Genomic DNA, 19527 nt, shown 5'->3' on the forward strand with positions numbered 1-19527 from the left:
GTTCACATTCGCACCGCTCGGTCCTCTGAAACGCTTACTTAAAGTAGCGACAAAGCATCATCGTAATTTACTTAGTGTGTAAATACACCAGGATATTTTATTCCCCATTAATCACAGGTTAATATTGTTTTAATACTTCTAAGATCGATCATCCTGTCGTAATAAAAGCATTTTTAAATATTTACCTTTTGTCTGATGTCTTTCTTATATTTTATCTCTTTTTTCAATTAGGTTTTATACAAATCACTCTCATATTTTCTGTATTTTTACTCCATTAAACCGTTTGCTTCTCTAAATGATGTGTATTTGAATTAGCAAGTTAACTTTTACCATCCAATTCCAATGCACATGAAGTGAAAACATTTACAAGATGGTACATACAATGCCAACTTTTACTTTCAGCAGTTGCAAAAAAAAGAGCGTCACGTAGCAAGACTACTCTGCGTAATTCTTAATCGCGAGCTACATTTTGTGCGTTACATGCATAATGAACTTATTTATGGTGTCAGCCTCTACGATATTATTAAATAACCTTTTCATATTTAATCTTGTTGATACGTGAACATAATAAGGCCAGCGTAGGCATAAATGTTTTATGTATTTTACGAATGTCAATTTGTTAATATTCTCCCACTATTAGCTCACAGTCGTTTACACGCCACCTTATTATTTGCATATCTACCAGAAAAAAATCTATTCAACGAGTGCCAGTATTAATATTTGGAGTAAAATAGGAAAGCATATCATGAATGGAAAAGCCTTACTAATTGCCTCTTCATTTCCATTGCGAGACCAGAAATACATTTGACATTTATTTAAGATTTCTATCTAATCGGCCTTGAGGGGTAAGCGATATTTCCAAGAAGCCAGTTTTCCCTTTTCTCCCACGCTCAGTCATACGAGTCAGTTTGTGTTACTGTTAGCACCTTAAAATATTATGAATTTGTTACCTCTAAACTCCCCAGACCTCGAATCTTATGAATTCCCAAGGGTGTCGATTTGGCTCAAGGTCAAGAACTTACCCTACCGCACGACCAGGTCTCCGGAATGGGCAAAAATTCGATTTACCTCCCCTCCTTCCCATGTTTCTTTTTCCAAGACGTAATCGCATCATCTCAATTCCCCTCCTCCCAATATTTATGACGTGCCCCCTCCACACCGGCCCACCTGCTACCTTGTGTACATATGTTCATGTATATATGTACGTTATGTGCAATATATCTGTCCGCAGGATGCATGCGGATTAAAAAAAAGAATTTTAATGCCACGCGTGACTTTTGCATGTTGCTGACTAATAGTCCCACGAACCTGCACGAAAGGAGGCCAGACCCTCCATTCATGAGGCAAAGCGGCCTAAAAATTCTCGACTCGAGCGGAGGGGACTCCACTTCCCCCCTTATCCCTGTTCCTCCCTCCCTTCCCCGCTTTTCTCCCGCGTCATATACGAGTCCTCCCCGCTCTTCCTCGATTTCCGCTCCGAGAATTTTTCCCAGGGTATCTGCCGGTCGGAAAAATTCGTGAAGTGGTGAAAATCGTGGAAGTTAATCATACCGTGGCAAAGATGCAGTTGGCAACTTAGAGGAAAATGATCTAATTTCCGGTAATATAAAGGGGATGATTATTTCGCAAAATCTTAGAAATAAAAATAGGAGCCGAAACCATTAATTTATTAACGCGAAATCATCTGTCTCATATTGTTTATCCATGTTTATTTGCAGTTAGTTAACGAGATTCAATGAATCGAGGTCAGCTAAGAAAATTTACTTTAATATATTGCGAATGATACCCGCGCTTGTAAGGTATGACTTGAAATCCGTTTTTCATTTCGCAAAAAAACTTATGAATTGGAGTTTACCATAGCAAGATTATATCAGTCAGTGTTCCTCTAAGATTTTTTTCACAACGACAAAATGTATAAATAATTTGAATTGTCTAGAATTCGAACTACATCATTTCTATGCAATGAAATGAATGGCCCTATTGGCCTTCAATTGAAAAAATGTTTTGTCTTGAAAATTCTGAAATTCTTTTCCATAAATATTTACACGGAGAGTGGCCACTCATCTGGAAAACCTGGAAAGTAAACGAATTTCTGCGTGCCCTAAAAGTTAGGAGATGTCAGGGAAATATTTAAAAACTATATAATATATAAAAACTATTTATATACTAAAGTTTAAGCCATCTGGTTAAGATATCCTCTTATGCATTACTATATTCTATATTTGAACAACACATTCTTAACGTGTCGCTATTCGGCGATGTCTCAAAACTTTTTAAATTCATTTTTACATCTTGAATTTACTTTATTTGTGTGAACGCAAATATTAATATTCATAGGGAAAGTTGTAGCCCAGTGGGTAGAGCGGTTGGTTGCTGACTGAAAGGCACTGGGTTCAAATCCCAGGTGAAGCTATGGGAAATCTCTAAGCAGAAATTTTCGAAGGAAAAGAAACTGGCCCTGAATATGTGCATTCAAAAGCCACGGTTTAGCGTGACGTGAGCTCCACCCTTACCTATACATATCAAACTTTGGGCAGAAAAGGAAACAAGATTGGGTTAACAATTTGACTGAACTTGAAATATGAATATTCTTTGAAATAATTACTAATAAACATTCTGGATATGACGTAATGATTCTGGAAATTCTGCAAAAGATACTGAATATCATTCTAATATTTGAGTTGCCGCCCTGACCATTTACTCCCCTTTTCGCTTTGACGACGCTCCCTTTCCGTCCGCAGCGCCTGTGCCATGTTCGTCGGAATAAATCCCGATTCTCATTCCCCCGCCGCCAGCCGTTATTCATTTGTCTTCGTCCGAAACACGGCCATCCTACCCTCCGTATGTTCCCCGTCGCCTCTAGGCTTACGGGTCGTGGCGCGAACCTCACCCCACTCAAGGGTCGACGTAATAATCCATCGACTCTCGGCGTTTGTTCTTATTTTTATATTTTTTTCGAATGCTCCCGACGACCCCGTTCTCACATTTTGTCGAGAAATACTTAGCGGAGAAGCTCTCACGCTGCTGTGTCGAAGCGGTCGATAAAGAAAGGGAAAAGTTAGTGCCTCAACTAACGATGAAATAGGTTCGATAAGAAATAAATGGATGTCAGAGGGGGTGTTCAGCGGCGCTTCGATCCCATTTCATGCCCTTAATGGCGCAAATGGAGAAGATGACATTTGTTCCGAAGAATATAGTATGCCACCCCAGTCGGATCCATTTCAGTACGAAGCGAAAATTTTTCATATTTTTTTTCATCTCGAGAGAACGATTCCATCCGTTTATATGGATGAAAAACGAGATTTTGATTCTAAAAATAATTTAAAGCTTAGTAATTTCAAAGTTCTTTCATACGCAAGGCAATCCTAAGAATTTTTTAACTGTAAATGATGTATCTATGACCATGCAATAAATTTCGAATTTATATGTGATAAAATTGTAACGCCATAATATACCCTCTTTCAACTACCAATGCTAAATCTCAGAACCCAAAAGACGAGGGTAGTACCGCGTTACATAAATTTGCTCGCGACTAGCTAGCGGTGGAGAAATCATTTAATTAAAACTAAAAGAACCACGAGGATTCGTCCGGGACACCTCACGCAAGGGATCAATAAACCAAAAAGAAAAGAGAATCACTTCTATAAACAAATCGTACCACAACTTGGGCATTTATTTGACAATTGCACCTTTTGAGTTTTCTACAAAATGACAGTTCCATTAAACAAAATAAGATTTTCCCTGATCCACACTGACGACTCCAATCCACTGACATCACAATTACCCCTGCACTCGACGAACCTCACACACATGAATAAATAAATTGGAATGAAATGAATGACTGGATGGAAATGAATAAACAAGTGCCCACTGAATAGTCCCAAATATGGGTTCCCCCAAAATTACAACAATAAATTGATCTTTCCCCTTAAACCAAAATGAAACCAACAGCCACATACCTTACGCTAACACACACACAATCATACAACCCACATACTCTGAAGTCCATGTTTCATCACTGAGAATTACTTCAAGTCAGGAGAGTTCAAGTTAGGTGCGTCCAGCGGGAAGGTTGCAGGCCGAGAGAACGGTTTCCTTCGCCACGCTGACTACCTAGCACCCACAGTGTTGCCGTTTTTCCCAACACCGCGTAGCAGACGACACAATTTGTCGTTTGTTCGGCCCGCGCGCGCTCTTCTCCTTACGCGCGGGTCTTTAAACTGGCATCGCAGTTGGACCGCTGGCCGCCCGTCGCCCAAGTAAAGGCTCCCACACACCTGAGCGGCCGCGGTGGCGGCCGCGGTACGCGGCCAATTATCAATGTAGCGTTCAATGCGTTCACACACACCAGAGCGGCCTAGCGGGCGCGGCCGCGGCCTGTGCAGCGGTTGGCCGCCGCGGTGGCGGCCGAACGCGACCTGTCGAGTTTGGCCGCAGGTCGCGTTTGCTCACGCCTACAAAGTTTCAATTTTCCAATGGATTGCCTTGGCGAAATAGGGCTACGCAAACACGAAATGGTCTAAATATGTGTCTGTTAAAATTTGCATGACTTAGCCTTTGCTTCTGAGTATTTTTGTGATCATCAGAAGACAATTACCCGAGGAAAATTTTAAGTATATTTCGACCCATTGTAGCGCTAAAAATTGGTTGTCCAGGTACTTTCTCCGATGGTGATTCATAATTGAAATAAGTCAATTTGCAGTTTATAAAAGATCAAAGAACGCATGCATTACTTTCCAATTGAAGTCTTTTTTGTCTTTTGAAAATCGCTCGCGAGCCTGAGCCATTCCAATATTTTAGTTACCTGAAATTAACAATGTGTGTGAAGCAAATGCTCAAATATGCTGGAAGACGCTTCTATAGTAAAATATAGGATTTAAACATCAGAGACCAATTAGCCGTAAAAATACAACGCTTTTGTATAGACCATTGGAACCATGAAGTACCTATGTATTTATTTACTATGTAGGTACCTTTATTTACGAAAACATTCATAAACCAGAAGAGGTTTATATTGAGGCTAATGTTTAAAAATAATGAGCCATAAAATGCATCCATATCTCGGTTTCCTCTTATTTAAACTTAAGTCTGCAAATATAAGCGCATTAGGTCTAGGAAGTTACTGCAAATCGTAAATGTATTGCTCATTAAACAATCAACCATTTAAATGAATAAAAGTCTTTAAAGTTAAATATTCTGGTATTTCTTTATAGTAATTCATTTAGGAACCGATTCCCCAGTTCCATCAATCAAACAAAATTATGAAATTTTGAAAGGTATTTTTGAAAAAAGTAAATGTTAGCCTAATACTTTAACCTAGTAAAAGTTTGCTTGTTATTACGCTCAAAATATTGGTATTTTAATTATATCTGTATTGGAATGTACGAATAATCCATCAGAAGAAAATAATGCTTTCAAAAGTCATAATTTAGTGCACGATTTCAATAACATTATTTTATTTAGCGTAGCTCACGAGTAAAGTACATAAATAGACTGATATTTTAATTCTCCTACTATTTTTTCGATAGCATACCTTAGTGCAACTGCTAGACGCTCTGTTGGTCCTATAGGTCTTCGGTACTTACTGTTGGCGTCAAAATGATGTGCCGCTGTACTTTGCAAATTTATATCTGGACTTCAGTGCATGCCATAATTATATATAATACGTCATTTTACAGGAAATTTTATTCTTAATTCTTATTTATTTTTTGTTTTATGAAAATTTTAAAAATGTAGACGCGCCAGTGCAATAAATGACTCCGCACACCATAAAATTAGCCGTTTTTTCAACTTCATGAACTTTGTAACTCAACCTAGGGAAAACTACTACGTCAACAAGATTCATCTTCAACAAAAAGTTGCAACCATTAATGTACATTAATAAAATGGCTTTTGCGTATTATTATAACTCATATTTTGTTGCAAAATAACGAAAATGTTTGAACACTATCTAGTCCTGCAGCTTACCCCGAAAGAAAAAATATAATTTATAGAAACACTTCTTAATTTATTTGAAAATTTTCTATGATCCATAATTTATAACAATATTTATATTTGTGAATGTCAATAACTTCTATTAATGTCATTTTGCCAAACGGGGCCGCGCCAGGCCTGTGCTGGTTACCAGATAGTAAAATTTGCAAGACGTGGCAACGCAGCTTTCGTTCGATCCGGCGTATTTTTTAATGCCCATACATAATCTATACTACATAAAAGGCATGTATTTTCGGATCATAGAAAATTTGAAAATAAAGTCAGACGTGACTGTTTCTATCAATTATATTTTTTTTTCTGGGTAAACTGTATGAGTAAATAATGTTTAAACATTTTCGTTAGTTTACAACAAAATATAAGTTTTAAAACTTCGCAAAGGCCACTTTATTAATCTATAATTATGTTTGCAACATATTGTGGAAGATGAATGTTGTAGACGTAGTAGTTTTCGCTAGGTTGAGTTACAAAGTTCATGAAGTTGACAAAACGGCTCATTTTATGGTGAGTCATTTATTGCACTCGCGTGTCTACATTTTTAATTTTCATAAAATAAAAAATAAATTAGAATTGAGAATAAAATTTTATTTAAAGTGTCACATTATTCATAATTATGGCATGCACAGAAGTCCAGATATAAATTTGCAATGTACAGCGGCACATCATTTTGACGCCAACAGTAGTGAAGTCCTTAGTGATATCGTGCCTCACAGCATGCAGAAGCTGGTCAAAGCATTCTAAATCCATTCGAAAATATAAATAAAATCGCTCATCATGCTCCCTTAGCTTCTTGTAGAGGGAGTGAAATTCTCCTTCCTCCTCTCGAGAAAGATTTATTTCATGAATCCATATCCGACGCTTCTTTCTATAATAGATATCGCAATTTTGTAAACTGCTCATTAAAGTATGACCGAAGATGGTAATCTTCAAAAAGCAATTACCTGTGCCTTCGCTCTTCGTCGATTAACGTGGTTAGTAGTATTGCTTCCTCTTCAATATCAGAACTATTATTCACCTCCATTGTACGAGTGACTTGCTGGATAAAGATCTACCTCGAGAATGGTCGGGTTTCGCCGGTTTGTCGCTCTCGGTTTAAGTGCAACATTTCCGTAGGCCGCTTAGGTGTGTGCACAGCGGTGCCCGCGTAGCGGGCGTATCTGCCGCGCGGCCTAGTCCGCCACCGCGGCCGCTTAGGTGTGTGGGAGCCTACTCCGCCGTGGTCAGCCGCGGAAGTAAAGTGGCGATCTTCTTCAAAACTGCCCTCAGAGAGGACCAATCTCTTCGCTGCAGTCCTGCGGCATGCCTGTAAACTTCCAATTTATCTCCCTCTCCTCTCAACATTCATGCTCCACAAACACATAAAAGAAAACAAAGAAAACACATTAACACACATCACACACGTAACGTAAGTGGCTATCTGGCCTCAATGCTCCCCCCTATTGGGACACGCGAGACGATACCGAAGAACAAAAGAAACAAGTGTAATGATTAATTACATAATGAAAGTAAAGTGGATTGAAATCCCAAAAAGAACATACATATTCATAGTTTCAATTAATAATCTCTTTACATTATTTCCATACATAATATATACATATTTTTTTTTACATTAACTTCTCCCACCTGCTCTTCGACTTCCAACCTTCCCGGACGCACTTTACACATTACAAATCAGGTACAGCAATATATGTAATGGCGAAGTTTGGATTGAGAACTATATTGGTATTGTCCTCTGCATTATTCTTTCGGAAATTTCAACTTTCTCCACTATTATAAAATTGTTTTTTTTTTCAGTAGTACCTATCGTTGGTTCATGGAAAATTAGCTTTCTCAAGGCTTTAGGCCGACAATGTCATTGGGGGAGTTCACTTAGAAAGATAATGCATCTCGGGAGGGGTTAATTTAGAGGGGTTACTCTCCAGAAAAAAAATTTTGGCCAACTCGATCCCACCCTGCTCGTAAAGGATTTGAGCTTCGTTGAAAATATATCTGCATACTTAGTATTCTCGTGAAAATCATCGACTCCTAATTTTTCATCCTACAAATTTTGTATCTATAATTATGAAGACCTTTTCACATGCTTTACGTGGCCATTAACTTTTTGACTTTGGACTAATACTCATTGAAATCTAAATTGTAACTGTCAAATTATAACTAGTTCCACCTTCTATTAAAAAGATACTGATCTTTTTTCCTAGCTTATTAAATTTTCTTGCTTAGCTCTTGTGATGAATTGAATTGCCTTTGGACAAGTTTGTTATTTTAACTCTTCGATTGGCTAACATTTTAGTTATTGTTACCATGGCTATGATTTCATTAACATATGGCTTTTTTTAATAAGATAGAAATAAGAACAATGCAGCACTACATCATTATCGTTAATGAACAGCCCTTAATCATTAACTGATGATGCCATGCTGTACTGAAATCAGTCATGCATTAAAAATTATTTGCTATGTTGTAGTTCGTGACCACTTTTTTTAATGATGGGGATGAGTTGTCGAAGTTTGGTCATTTATATAATAATTCTCCAACTTTTACCTTCAACATATCGTTCCTTTATTTGAGCCTTCTCAGGGTAAAGTAAAATAACAATTCAAAGAAATAAAATTAATGAAATCCAATTAATTTTAGCGAGAACTGTGCTCTTTCGCGGTACTTAATTTTTTCTGTATATTAATTAATTGAACAATTACTATTAATGTCATAAAGGATGCCCAGATGATGCTCAAATAAAGGAGCGAAACATTGGTGGTAAAAGCTGCCGAATATAACCCATGGGCCAATCATTCCCAATAATTCATTCCCATCTTTTATAATTAAAAATTATATGTGGAATTGTAGTGTTCATATCACTAACTCCAAGATGGATAAATTCCTACGTGTTACCCCTGAGACTGTTTCGTTTTTGTGACTTGTTGGCCATTTATTTTTTTTTATTTTTTGTGGGAAGTTTGTGTGTTTAATGTAAATGAATTTTATGTGAAATTAAAATGTCTGTATGTACTAATAACATGCCTGTGATTGTTGGATGGGAGTGAGCTTGGGCGCTTCCACTTCGTTGGCTTTCATTGACCGACTAACCTCCGCGTCTCTCTCTCTTTCCTTCCCTGCCTCCCTTCCGCAACCTAACGTCTCTCGCCAGGGGTGGACTACTGCGCAAAGGGTCACATGTGTCACCTGAACGCCACCTGTCTCAACCTACAGACCACTTACGCCTGCCAATGCAACGTAGGATTCCACGGAGACGGCCACATGTGTCACGGTAGGTGGGATAATGCTCTCCCCCCCGACCCCTACCGACCGTTAACCCACCCCCAACTCCAACCCCCCCCCCCCTCCAAAGCCCAGCACCGCCACCCTCTGATGGGTACACCCCATCGCCACCTGCTCGATCCCATTGGCCACTCCCCCTCCCACTCCTACATTATCATCCCTCATTTCCCACATTACCGCTGCTTTCACTGCGGTCACACTTCACCACCCTCCATTTTTGTTGCTTTTGGATTTTTATCTCTCCTATTGATAACTTAAAATTTACAGGCGATTTTCCACGGACACTTGAATTACACGCCCGATTTAAATGCAAGTTGGATTATCTTCAGGTAATGCAGAATGAATTGAGACCGGCCGTGCAGTTAAAGTATCTGTGGAAAATTATCAGTAACTTTTAATTTAAGTATGTTAGAATTGCACAAGATAAAGTTTTAAAAAAGATCTTTTTATCAGTCCTCGCTAAATTCTGTCTTTTCTCCCTCCTTGACAACGCATTTTTTGCTCATGCAACGGTCATCCGAAGGTATATTTGCTGGATTACAGGAGATCATGTCGTTCACTCCTAGCTGACATCGCAATATCATTGATGAGCAGTGCAAAGTGATGGTTGAAAAATTTTTGACGATTAAATTAGACCCAAGTATGTGTACAGTAGCTCATTCATTAAAAGTCATGATGATTCCTTGCAAGCCCATTGCCGTTAAAAAAAATTTACCCAGCGCTACACTCTCATCCTTCATTTCCCTCACTACAGCTTTAACTGCGGCCACCCTTAACCATTCTCCATTCTTTTCTGCATTTTCACATTTTTATCACTTCTCATTAGATTCTTTTGTAACTTCTTCCTTGGCGGCGCTGTTTTTGCTCAGGAAACAGCCATCTAAAGGTAAATCTACAGGATTAGCAGCTATCTGATCGTTTCCCTGTCGATTTCTGAAACAACAATGCCTGTTCGCTGTCCGTTTGAAGTCTGTTGATAGCCTGTTCGAGATTAGTGAACAGGGTATAAACAGCCAACGAACAATCTCGGGTCACTCACAATTGTGAGTAAGTAGGAACAACTTACGAACAGCCTACCAACAGTTTGTACTCTGTTTGCAGCTTGTTCCTAAACAGGCAGGAAACAAGCATTTCGGGAACAATAGTGAACAAGCTTTTAACAGGCAGGGGCCGGTTGGTAGTATGTTTCACCGAACAGGGAATGAACAGACAACAGTGAACAAACACTAAACACCCTATCGATTTACGAAAAAATAATGCCTGTTCGCTGTCAGTTTGGAGCCTTTTGGAGATTTTGAGAACACATTATGAACAACGTACGAACAATTGTTTCAAGTTTCGGAATTTGGACAACAATTTGGATTAATCCAAATTTAATTGAGTACAAGGAAGTTTGATTGAATCCAAAGAAAATATCATATCTACTTAAACAGTAATTATATACGGTTGAATTCATTATCACGATTACCATCAACCACGGATTTCGGTTATTGAAGTGAGCACGCAAATTATATTAGCTATCCGCTCGGCTTACGCACGTTAAATACTTTACTTCGCCAATTACAGGCAGGGGCCGTATGTTTCAGCCAAAGAGTATGTACTCTGTGGTTTCAGCGGACTGGGAACGAACAGACAACAGTGAACGGACAGTCAACAGGCAAGGGCCGGTTCATTGTCCGTTTCACGGTACAGGGTACGAACAGAAAACAGTGAACAGCTAGTGGGTTCTCAACAAGGACGGAAAGATAGCGTGGTGCTGCTACCTACCTATAGAAGATAGCAAACGCAAACAATGACGCCAATAACCGATACCGTTATCCGGACAGTTTACGAGCACATGGTCGACTGTGTTGTGGTGAAGTTGTTGGTTGCGGAGAAAACAGTTATTTATTTGAGTATTATTTAACCTGTGCTAAATGCCCACAGTGACGAATTAAGTAATTCGGGCATCCATTCAGTGATAGTGAAAGTCGTGAAGTGATATTTGTTCTTGAGTGTGTTTATTTAATAATTTATTGTGTCTCTTAAGTTTTTGAGCAAGTACTGAGATTTGTATTGTATTTGTATTATGCGTATGTGCGTTACGTCGCCAATAAGAACCGACAAACATTGTCAGAGGACTGTCTTTCTTGTAGGTTTGTTTGTGAGAAGTGAAATCATCGTGTTCAAAAATATTCTTTAAAGGCGTGTTTCTCTTTTAAAATCACACGTATTATGTTGACATAGTGCAGAATCCGAGTTGTATTAATTTAAGGAAGTACATATTTCTTTGATGAAGGCATGTGAAATATTTTGTTGGTGTAGTGGTTGTTCTGTTAATGATGACAAAGCTTGCTTTTCTACAACTATTCAAGATGTTTATAACTATAATGGAATATGTGGAAAAGCAAAATAAAAGTTTTTCTTACAATCATTCAAATGAATTTCAACTTTTAATTCTATTTTAACATAAATTATCTCTTGTCTATTATGCCCAACTTAGCAACAGCGAACAGTTAAGGAACAAAGTATGCGCATAGGGAGAGAACAGACAAATAACAGTCTTCTCACAGACAAGGAACAGACAAGGCGTTCCAATTTACATTCTACGAACAGTCGCCTGCCTGTTCTCTCTTGGTCAAGGTACAGGGAACTAACAGCCGAAGAAAACAGGCAATGAACTGACAGCGCACAGTCCCCTGCCTGTTCATTGTCTGTGGTTCAACAGGTAAGGAACAGAGAATGCCGCTTTCTTAACAGGGAGGGAACAGACAAGTAACCCTTTTCTCACAGACAAGGAACAGACAAGGCGTTCCAATTTACATTCTACGAACAGTCGCCTGCCTGTTCTCTCTTGGTCAGGGAACAGGGAGCGAACAGCCAACTGACAGACAATGAACAGACTTTATTGTTACAGAAATCGACAGGGTTACTCCTTACCGACATCGCTATTTGATTGTTAACTTGTATAAATTGATATTTATCAATTTTAGACGGTTGAAATAGATCCAAATGAAAATATTTAGGATAGATCATGCAATGCAAGACTCAACAATTCCATTGAAACTCTTGCCGCTGATTTTATTTTTTTGGTAATTTGTATTGTTCCTTCTAATTTATGTTTTTCTGAGCACTAGTTTTCGGTACCAATTAATGGATCCGTAAAATAATTCTCTATTATCGTTTTAACTAGAATATCTTCTGTCCTGAATTGATTCATTCACAGGAATGTTTCTATCAAGTAACTGTCAGGGAATTGAATATTTTTTGGGAAGTATCATAGAAAGTCCTTGAGCTGTCAAGGAAAAGTTAGAAGGTCGGTGACCGACGTTCCCAGCAAACGAGAATATTAATTAATTTCATTTTTCTTCGTTTTATATCTTTTTCAGCAAAGCTGATTGATAAGCAATTTGTTATTTTTTATCTTTCATGTGCGCCAAAATTTTCACTGCTCTCCTGACGACACATTGATTACGAAATTTTTCAGGTAATGACATTTTTTGTCAGAGATTGCCATGGATTTTTTATATCACCCTTATGACAACAGTGTATCCTTGGCACATAATTCCTCACAACTTATCGTTCCTTGTTGGGAGTGGCATATTAATCTCTTTTATTATGCCCTCATTAAATGATCTCTCCATCTTTCGGCGGGAACCCGAATCATCTAATCAAGAACATCACGGAAGACTGCGAGATAACATAATCCCTCCTTAAGTTCGTTAACTTGATAATTACTAACCTTCTGTGCATATCGAGAACATCCAGATATGGGAAATAGGAAGAGAATATGGGGTATGCGCAAACTGACGGGCAACGAGTTGGCCCGATGGATCGAACGAAGTGTGTAGCAATCCTCTTTATTTTTCTGATCCCTTGGTTTCATGCATTTCATCGTTGAATTTTTACCCTTGGCTGCGTTTAGTTATCCATGCCCATTGCTAATTTTCCTGCGATTGATAATGGTTAAAAATGGCTCCTCTAAACTAAAACAAAACTTATTTTATATCACATTTTTTCCTTGCCCTCCAAAAGTGTATAAAATATCATTTTCTATTCACCGTTGAGTTTTTAATCTCTAATTTATTATGCGAGACGCTTTTCCTTTTGCTGACTCCAGCTGGGTAAACTGTCATTATTTTCTGCGAATCGTACTTGAAAATAATTCACCCCTGATATAAACCAAAAAACTATACATAACCCTAGTATACGTCTTCTTACTTGCATGAAGGAGTACTTCAACTCTAAATATTCATAAATTGTAGATATAAAATGCATTTAAGTTATTTGAATAATGGTTTTGAGAACACCGGATGGGAAAAATACGATGCAAAATTGTTTATGGTGTCTTGCAGTTCCCTATTCAACTGATATTATTATATCGCTTCAATTAGTCTTTTAGCTGACCATAATACTAGAACGAGAGTGGAGCCATTCGATAATTGTTTTTTTTTCGATATTTTCTACCCTCTGCCGAGGGTGAAATTGCAGCCTGCTTTCTTCCACAGTAGATTTGCCAGTAGGTGCTTTAGTTTTAATTATGCGGTAAGAACGCGATGTAGTATTCAATGTTGCGTCATCCTGTATCCGTGTTAATATTGATCTGAAAGTTTTGTAACTATCAAAATCATTAACTCAGTTTTAAGTTTTCCGCCATCTTAAGATTTGACCAATTTTGGCCAGGAGTAGGAATGTTAAAATATAATATCTTCCGCAGAACCAAAATTCATTTTCGATCGCGGTCTTACTTTTTGTTATTAGGTCGAGAAAATATATATTTCTTCATTAAAATCATCGTTCAACTATCTAACCGATATTACTTTTTATCATATTTAACTTAATATTTTATATTAAGGCAATATCTAATGCAGTGATCATCCTAATAGAATTCTTTTCAAAGAAGCTAGCTCTTTTTCTGCATACGGTAATTATTGATTGCATCCTATTTTCTATTATGCTTTATATTGAATGCATTTAAGCGTTAGCTTGAAATAATTAATGTCATAGTAGCACCAAAAATCATACTGGAATAAAATTTGTGTCTACGTAACTTTACGCGAAATCTCTGTTGCCCCCATATACCTATTCCGTGGTGAAACGTTGCTATATTCTTGAAATCTTGCAACCAAATTTGTCCAGGGTGTACTTATATACTCTAAACATTTCAAGAGAATATGATAGTTTTTAAGTGAGTTATCCGCCACCAGCTAATACCGATCTAGCGGGAGGTATGCAGTCGTTTAAGATGTCTCAGGCCTTAAACCAAAGCTGTCCTTCCGTACTGGAGTTAATTTCATATTACATACTTCACCCATTTTACGCTCTTCTTAAACCTTTTACCAATTGAATTTCATGCGTAACCTGTATTTTTCCCTGCTTACTTTGAGTCCCTTTTTAATATTTCTGGAATTCCACCCTGTTGTTCATTTTTGTTTCTTCAGCTACTTCTAGTGCACTCTGTAATTACTCACTACATATCTCATGTCTATGTATGTTTATATTGTGGCTTTGTTGGTGTGTATTCATGTGGCATGTCTCATCTATCGAGAAGAAAACAAATAATATGTGTTTGAAATCGTGCTGACCTTTCTATGTCACCCTAATATATTTCGCATACATGTTTCGCAGGTATATTGGGATTTCCTTCTGCGATGAAGGGTGTAAAGTCGAAAATGTAGAATTTTCTCTGTGGGATTTGTGTGGATATTCCGAAAAGTCGAGATAAATAAAATACGATTTGTATCTCTTCGTCGTATCAATATATCAATATCAATATAGTGAATATATCGGCAATATCATTATTAATGATTATTACATAACTAAAAGTTGATCATGCAACATTATTAAGGTTATCGTAAACATAGGCGCTAGGTGTCAACAAATACAAATAAAAATGACTCATTAAAAATGTAAATTCAAAAATGAAACAGCGAAAATTTTATGCAAATACAAGCAGAAAATGTTCAGCCGGTTTTCTGCACGGACAATAACAAACCGAAACCCCTTATAAATATTGTGCTAATATTAATTTAACACTAATCAGTTCAGTAATAGTTTGGCAAAATGATATATTTTACTCGAATACAGTGCAAATGCATGACATTTAATTGACAATTCATTCCCAATTTTGATTTTATTTTGGGAGTTCAAAGAAAATTTGCCAGTATGTTGCAATCTCGCACTCACTATTCATTCTCTATCGCCTTCGGACTTTTCCCTCTGAATTCCCCTCAATGTTCTCCCTCCCAACCCTAATTCACTCCCATGCACCTGCCCCTTCCGTACCTCTCTCCGTCCTCCCCTTTATTACCGCGTAACCCCATCCATGGAAAATAAAATACCTCACGCAAGACGACCGCGTCCATTGTGTGGCCAAAATTTCCAGTCACCCATGTCCAAACCACTGCAACGCCTACTCCCCCTCTCTGTTCGTTCGTGGGAGCTTGTGACGAATCTATGAGTAACCCGCTCTGTTTGATCGATAAATATTCTCATAGTCTAGCATTTTTTCTATTTTTCCAAATCAATCATACTCTTCGGATCTGATAAAAGAGGAGGCTTTTATTGTTTTTTAGCATGGACACTTACGGCCGTGCAGCTGACGCACTTACTGTTGAAACTTATGCCCTGGAATATATATTTAAATTTAACTTGTTGTTCGATTGTAGCATTTTTTCCTTCCCATAATGATGGCTCAACACCGTCAATTCATTCCCATTATCACCGAGTTCATGTGGAAATATTTTACAATGTACTTCGTTCCTGGTATCTAAATCTGTAAGGAGGTAATCATTCAATACGAGTAGCATGTTTTATATGAATTATTGCCGTCTAATCATTCTTCTGTACTCATAGTTGAATATTTTTTTGTGGTACGTGACTTGTCCACTTCTTCTGCATGTCTCTGTAACCTTTGTACGGTTGGCTGAAGGTATTTATATTCTTCTAGTGTTTCAATTTTTTACCTCACTATTACGTTTGGATCAACGGTGTAGTGGGAAGAAAGCCCATTGAATAGGTACTTATTTTGAATTTATTGCTATCTTATAATCATAAAATTATTACTGCGAAAATACTTGAAATGGAATATTATATGTGATGAGAATTAATAAAAATAATTCTACCATGCTTAATCTTGATTACAAATTTCTGCCTTGCCTGATTTTATAGGGTATTTTCTAACTTACAGTCTTTTTTTATCTCATGTTTCATTGAGAATTTTCTGCCCGCATGAATGCATTATACAAAATTTTACCATAAACAGTAAATAAATCACTTCTTATATGAATTTCTTTGCGTGATCATGATGCGAAGTTATCCTAGGTAATCGTTTTGGTAAATGAATCTAAGGCTATTTTCTACATGCCATTTCAAGGTAAATATCTGGGAATATAAGTGACTTGATGCTGAACGTTTGAAATTGGGAACGTGGGGCATTTAGAGCTGCTATGGAGCCATTTCCCGTTACTCCGTTGAGCAAAAATATTAGTTAGATGTAGTTGGATGTTAGTAGATTAGTTAGATGTAGTTGACATTAAAATATATAAGTTTTGTTATCATTACGGTGTAGCGAAAAACCGAGTTTTTTCTTGTTCCCATAAGTTCCAGATAAGAGATTTCAGTTCCATATCTGTGGCCTGGCCATTATACTGGGTGTTTCAGGTAATTTATAATAGGTGATATTGCGCAATCGTATTCTTGATACTTGCTCAAAGCTCTCGCTTAACTTAGCTCACAAATCAATTGTTTCAGATGATTAATCTTGGAGCACATTTTGGTGCAACCTTGATTATAAAATGCCCTTGAAAACCCAGAGTATTAAATGAAAATTCGAAAAGGCTGGATACCCAAGGAAATCCGTTTTCATGGTAAACGCAAAGTACATCCAAAAATGCTTGCGTTGTCATAGATCAGTAATTAAGGAGTTGCGACCCCATGTTTATGGACAAAAAATGCTAAAATTGTCTTCTCTCACATATCCTGAAGTATTGCAGATTCCTCGTGAAACACCTTCTATAAAAGCTTATTGGCAGTGACTTCGTGGAAACGGATGATATCCATCGTGAATAAAACGGTCATGTTAGGGTAGCTTGATGTGAAATATTTCAGTCCTGCCGCGTGGACGGTGGTAAATATTACAATAATTGCGAAGGGAAAAATTCCTCTGGGCTGAGAGTTGAACCACGAACCTTTGTCTTTCCTCCCGCTGCGGAGACCACTTCGCTATCCAGACCATCATTGCTACAGCCATGGATGTCAAGGAATCTGGATGTGTAGTGGTCTGCGCAGTGGCCCGGAAAGCCAAAGGATACGTGTTTCGATTCCGCATCCAGGGGATTTTTTTCCCCAGGCAATTATTGTGAAGGGTACCCTAAATCAGGGATGGCTACAGTATCAAATTTGGGTCATGACCGGGGTAGGAGAGTATGGAATACCCCTCGTGAGAGAGGGGCGTTTTCCCGAGTAACATTTTTTGTAGGGAGTGCTAAGCTCTACGATAAGTACATATTACTTAACTTCTCTCACGTTTGGGACTGTGGCCCTGAATTTGCATATACACTTCGTTTTACTTCTTTACAAGGATACAAAAACTAGTAAACTAATTTTTAAAAAATTTTGATAAAATTTGGGAGTAGGGACATGGCCCCTGTGACCCCCCCTAAATCCGCCCCTGCCCTAATTACTTCAATATGTGCCGAAACAATTGTCAAAGGTGTGGGGATTAAAGTGTAGGAATTGTACCAATGATTGTTTTATTTACTATGAAGTGCATAACCTATTTTAGATTTTATTTTACTTGGGGATTTTCGTCTGGGCAATACTGACGTGTGCGCCATGACTCACCCTCTCCCCTGATGCATTGTACAGATGTGGACGAGTGCCTGGAAGAAGGTGGGCTGCACGGCCATCACTGCCACAGCAACACGCGGTGCGTGAACGTGCCTGGCTCCTACGTTTGTGAGTGCCTGCCAGGATACAAGCGTGTGGACCGTTTCAACTGCGCCGAGCACGACGAATGCGAGGCCGGCGACCACACGTGCCACGAGCACGCCATCTGCTCCAACACGCCCGGCGGATACGGCTGCGAGTGTGCCGATGGATACCAGGGGGATGGATACTCGTGCAGACGTGAGTAACCTTTATCCATTGACCACGCGTGTTGCCTATCTCCACGGAGATAATTTGCTCGTCGTGATGCCTATGTATTAGGATATGCGAGGTTGCCTCTGTGAACACATATTAACCCTTTCTTTGTTAGTATTGACGCTTTCTCCAGAGTGCTCGTAAGAGAATGGGCGGGAGAAAAAACAGGGTTCTTCTTTTGAAATAAAAAATTTTAAAAATACTCCTCGTAATATTTAATCGGTGTCAATATTTATTGTATTTGGTTTAAGTTATTGTAAATACTGAAAAATTAATTTAATCATTGCTGCTGGATTTTACTATGTAATATTTTTTTCTGTAAGCCGATGTTTTGCATTTGATGTAAATTCACTGGAGCTAATATTTCAATTATCTGAAATAAGAGGGTTCAACCAGGGATGCCATTATCAAGAAAATGTGTGCACAAATGCACAATGTGTCACTAAAATTTTTGAAAGACTTGTGGAACTATTTTTTGAGACAGCAAAAATTAAATAAGATTATAAATTACCAAAAATATATATAAAAATGGACAAAGAGTAACACCCACTGCAAAAAGTTGCCTATAGACATAGTTGCCGAAACATGAAAAGTTTTTGAGAGGATGAGGTATTTTTTGGAGGGGGATTTAGGAGGGGAATGATCATATGCTTTTTGGGGAGATATAATTTTCCAGTTGAGAGTGGTTAGTTGTCAAGCCAGTTGGCACTCCTGATAATCAAAATTTTTAAATAAATCTGTAAACCTTGGTTTTCTACTTCCTCCGCCAAAATTAGTGTAATGAAAACCATTCTTAGAGCTCATAATTCTTAATTAAATTGCTGGAAAGATCATTTTTTGAAGTTTTTTTCTGATAAAAATATCCAAATTTCACTTTTAAATTATTGAATCTCTTTCATAATACATGTGTAAAACCCACTTTTACTTCTTAAGTTTTTAAAAGGCTTGTGGCTCAAGTCTTGCATCATGAGCTGACTTGTGCTTTCATTCTGGTTCTTATTAGTGGTCGCATATTCCAGGTAGCAACAAATTAGAGAATTTTGCAATGGTTGTTACATTATCCTCTAAGCTCTTGCTAATGCCAGCTGTAGTTATCAATTATTGACAAATGAACCAACTCTGCTCTCTCTTGAATTA

At 38.0% G+C, this 19527-nt stretch overlaps 1 protein-coding gene across 4 annotated transcripts in view; it reads left to right on the plus strand.

Annotated features, from left to right (window-relative positions):
* LOC124162936 (protein kinase C-binding protein NELL1-like) overlaps positions 1-19527 on the plus strand; it is a 181474-nt gene that overhangs the window by 151361 nt on the left and 10586 nt on the right. For 3 of the 4 annotated variants that reach the window (XM_046539688.1, XM_046539689.1, XM_046539691.1), the window contains exons 9-10: positions 9137-9256; positions 18115-18375. In XM_046539688.1, the coding sequence (XP_046395644.1) occupies positions 9137-9256; positions 18115-18375 (381 nt within the window). The remainder of the gene's footprint in view (positions 1-9136; positions 9257-18114; positions 18376-19527) is intronic. The other variant, XM_046539690.1, reaches the window with a different exon arrangement.

The sequence above is a fragment of the Ischnura elegans genome, chromosome 7, assembly GCF_921293095.1.
Source record: "Ischnura elegans chromosome 7, ioIscEleg1.1, whole genome shotgun sequence".
NCBI lineage: Eukaryota > Metazoa > Arthropoda > Insecta > Odonata > Coenagrionidae > Ischnura > Ischnura elegans.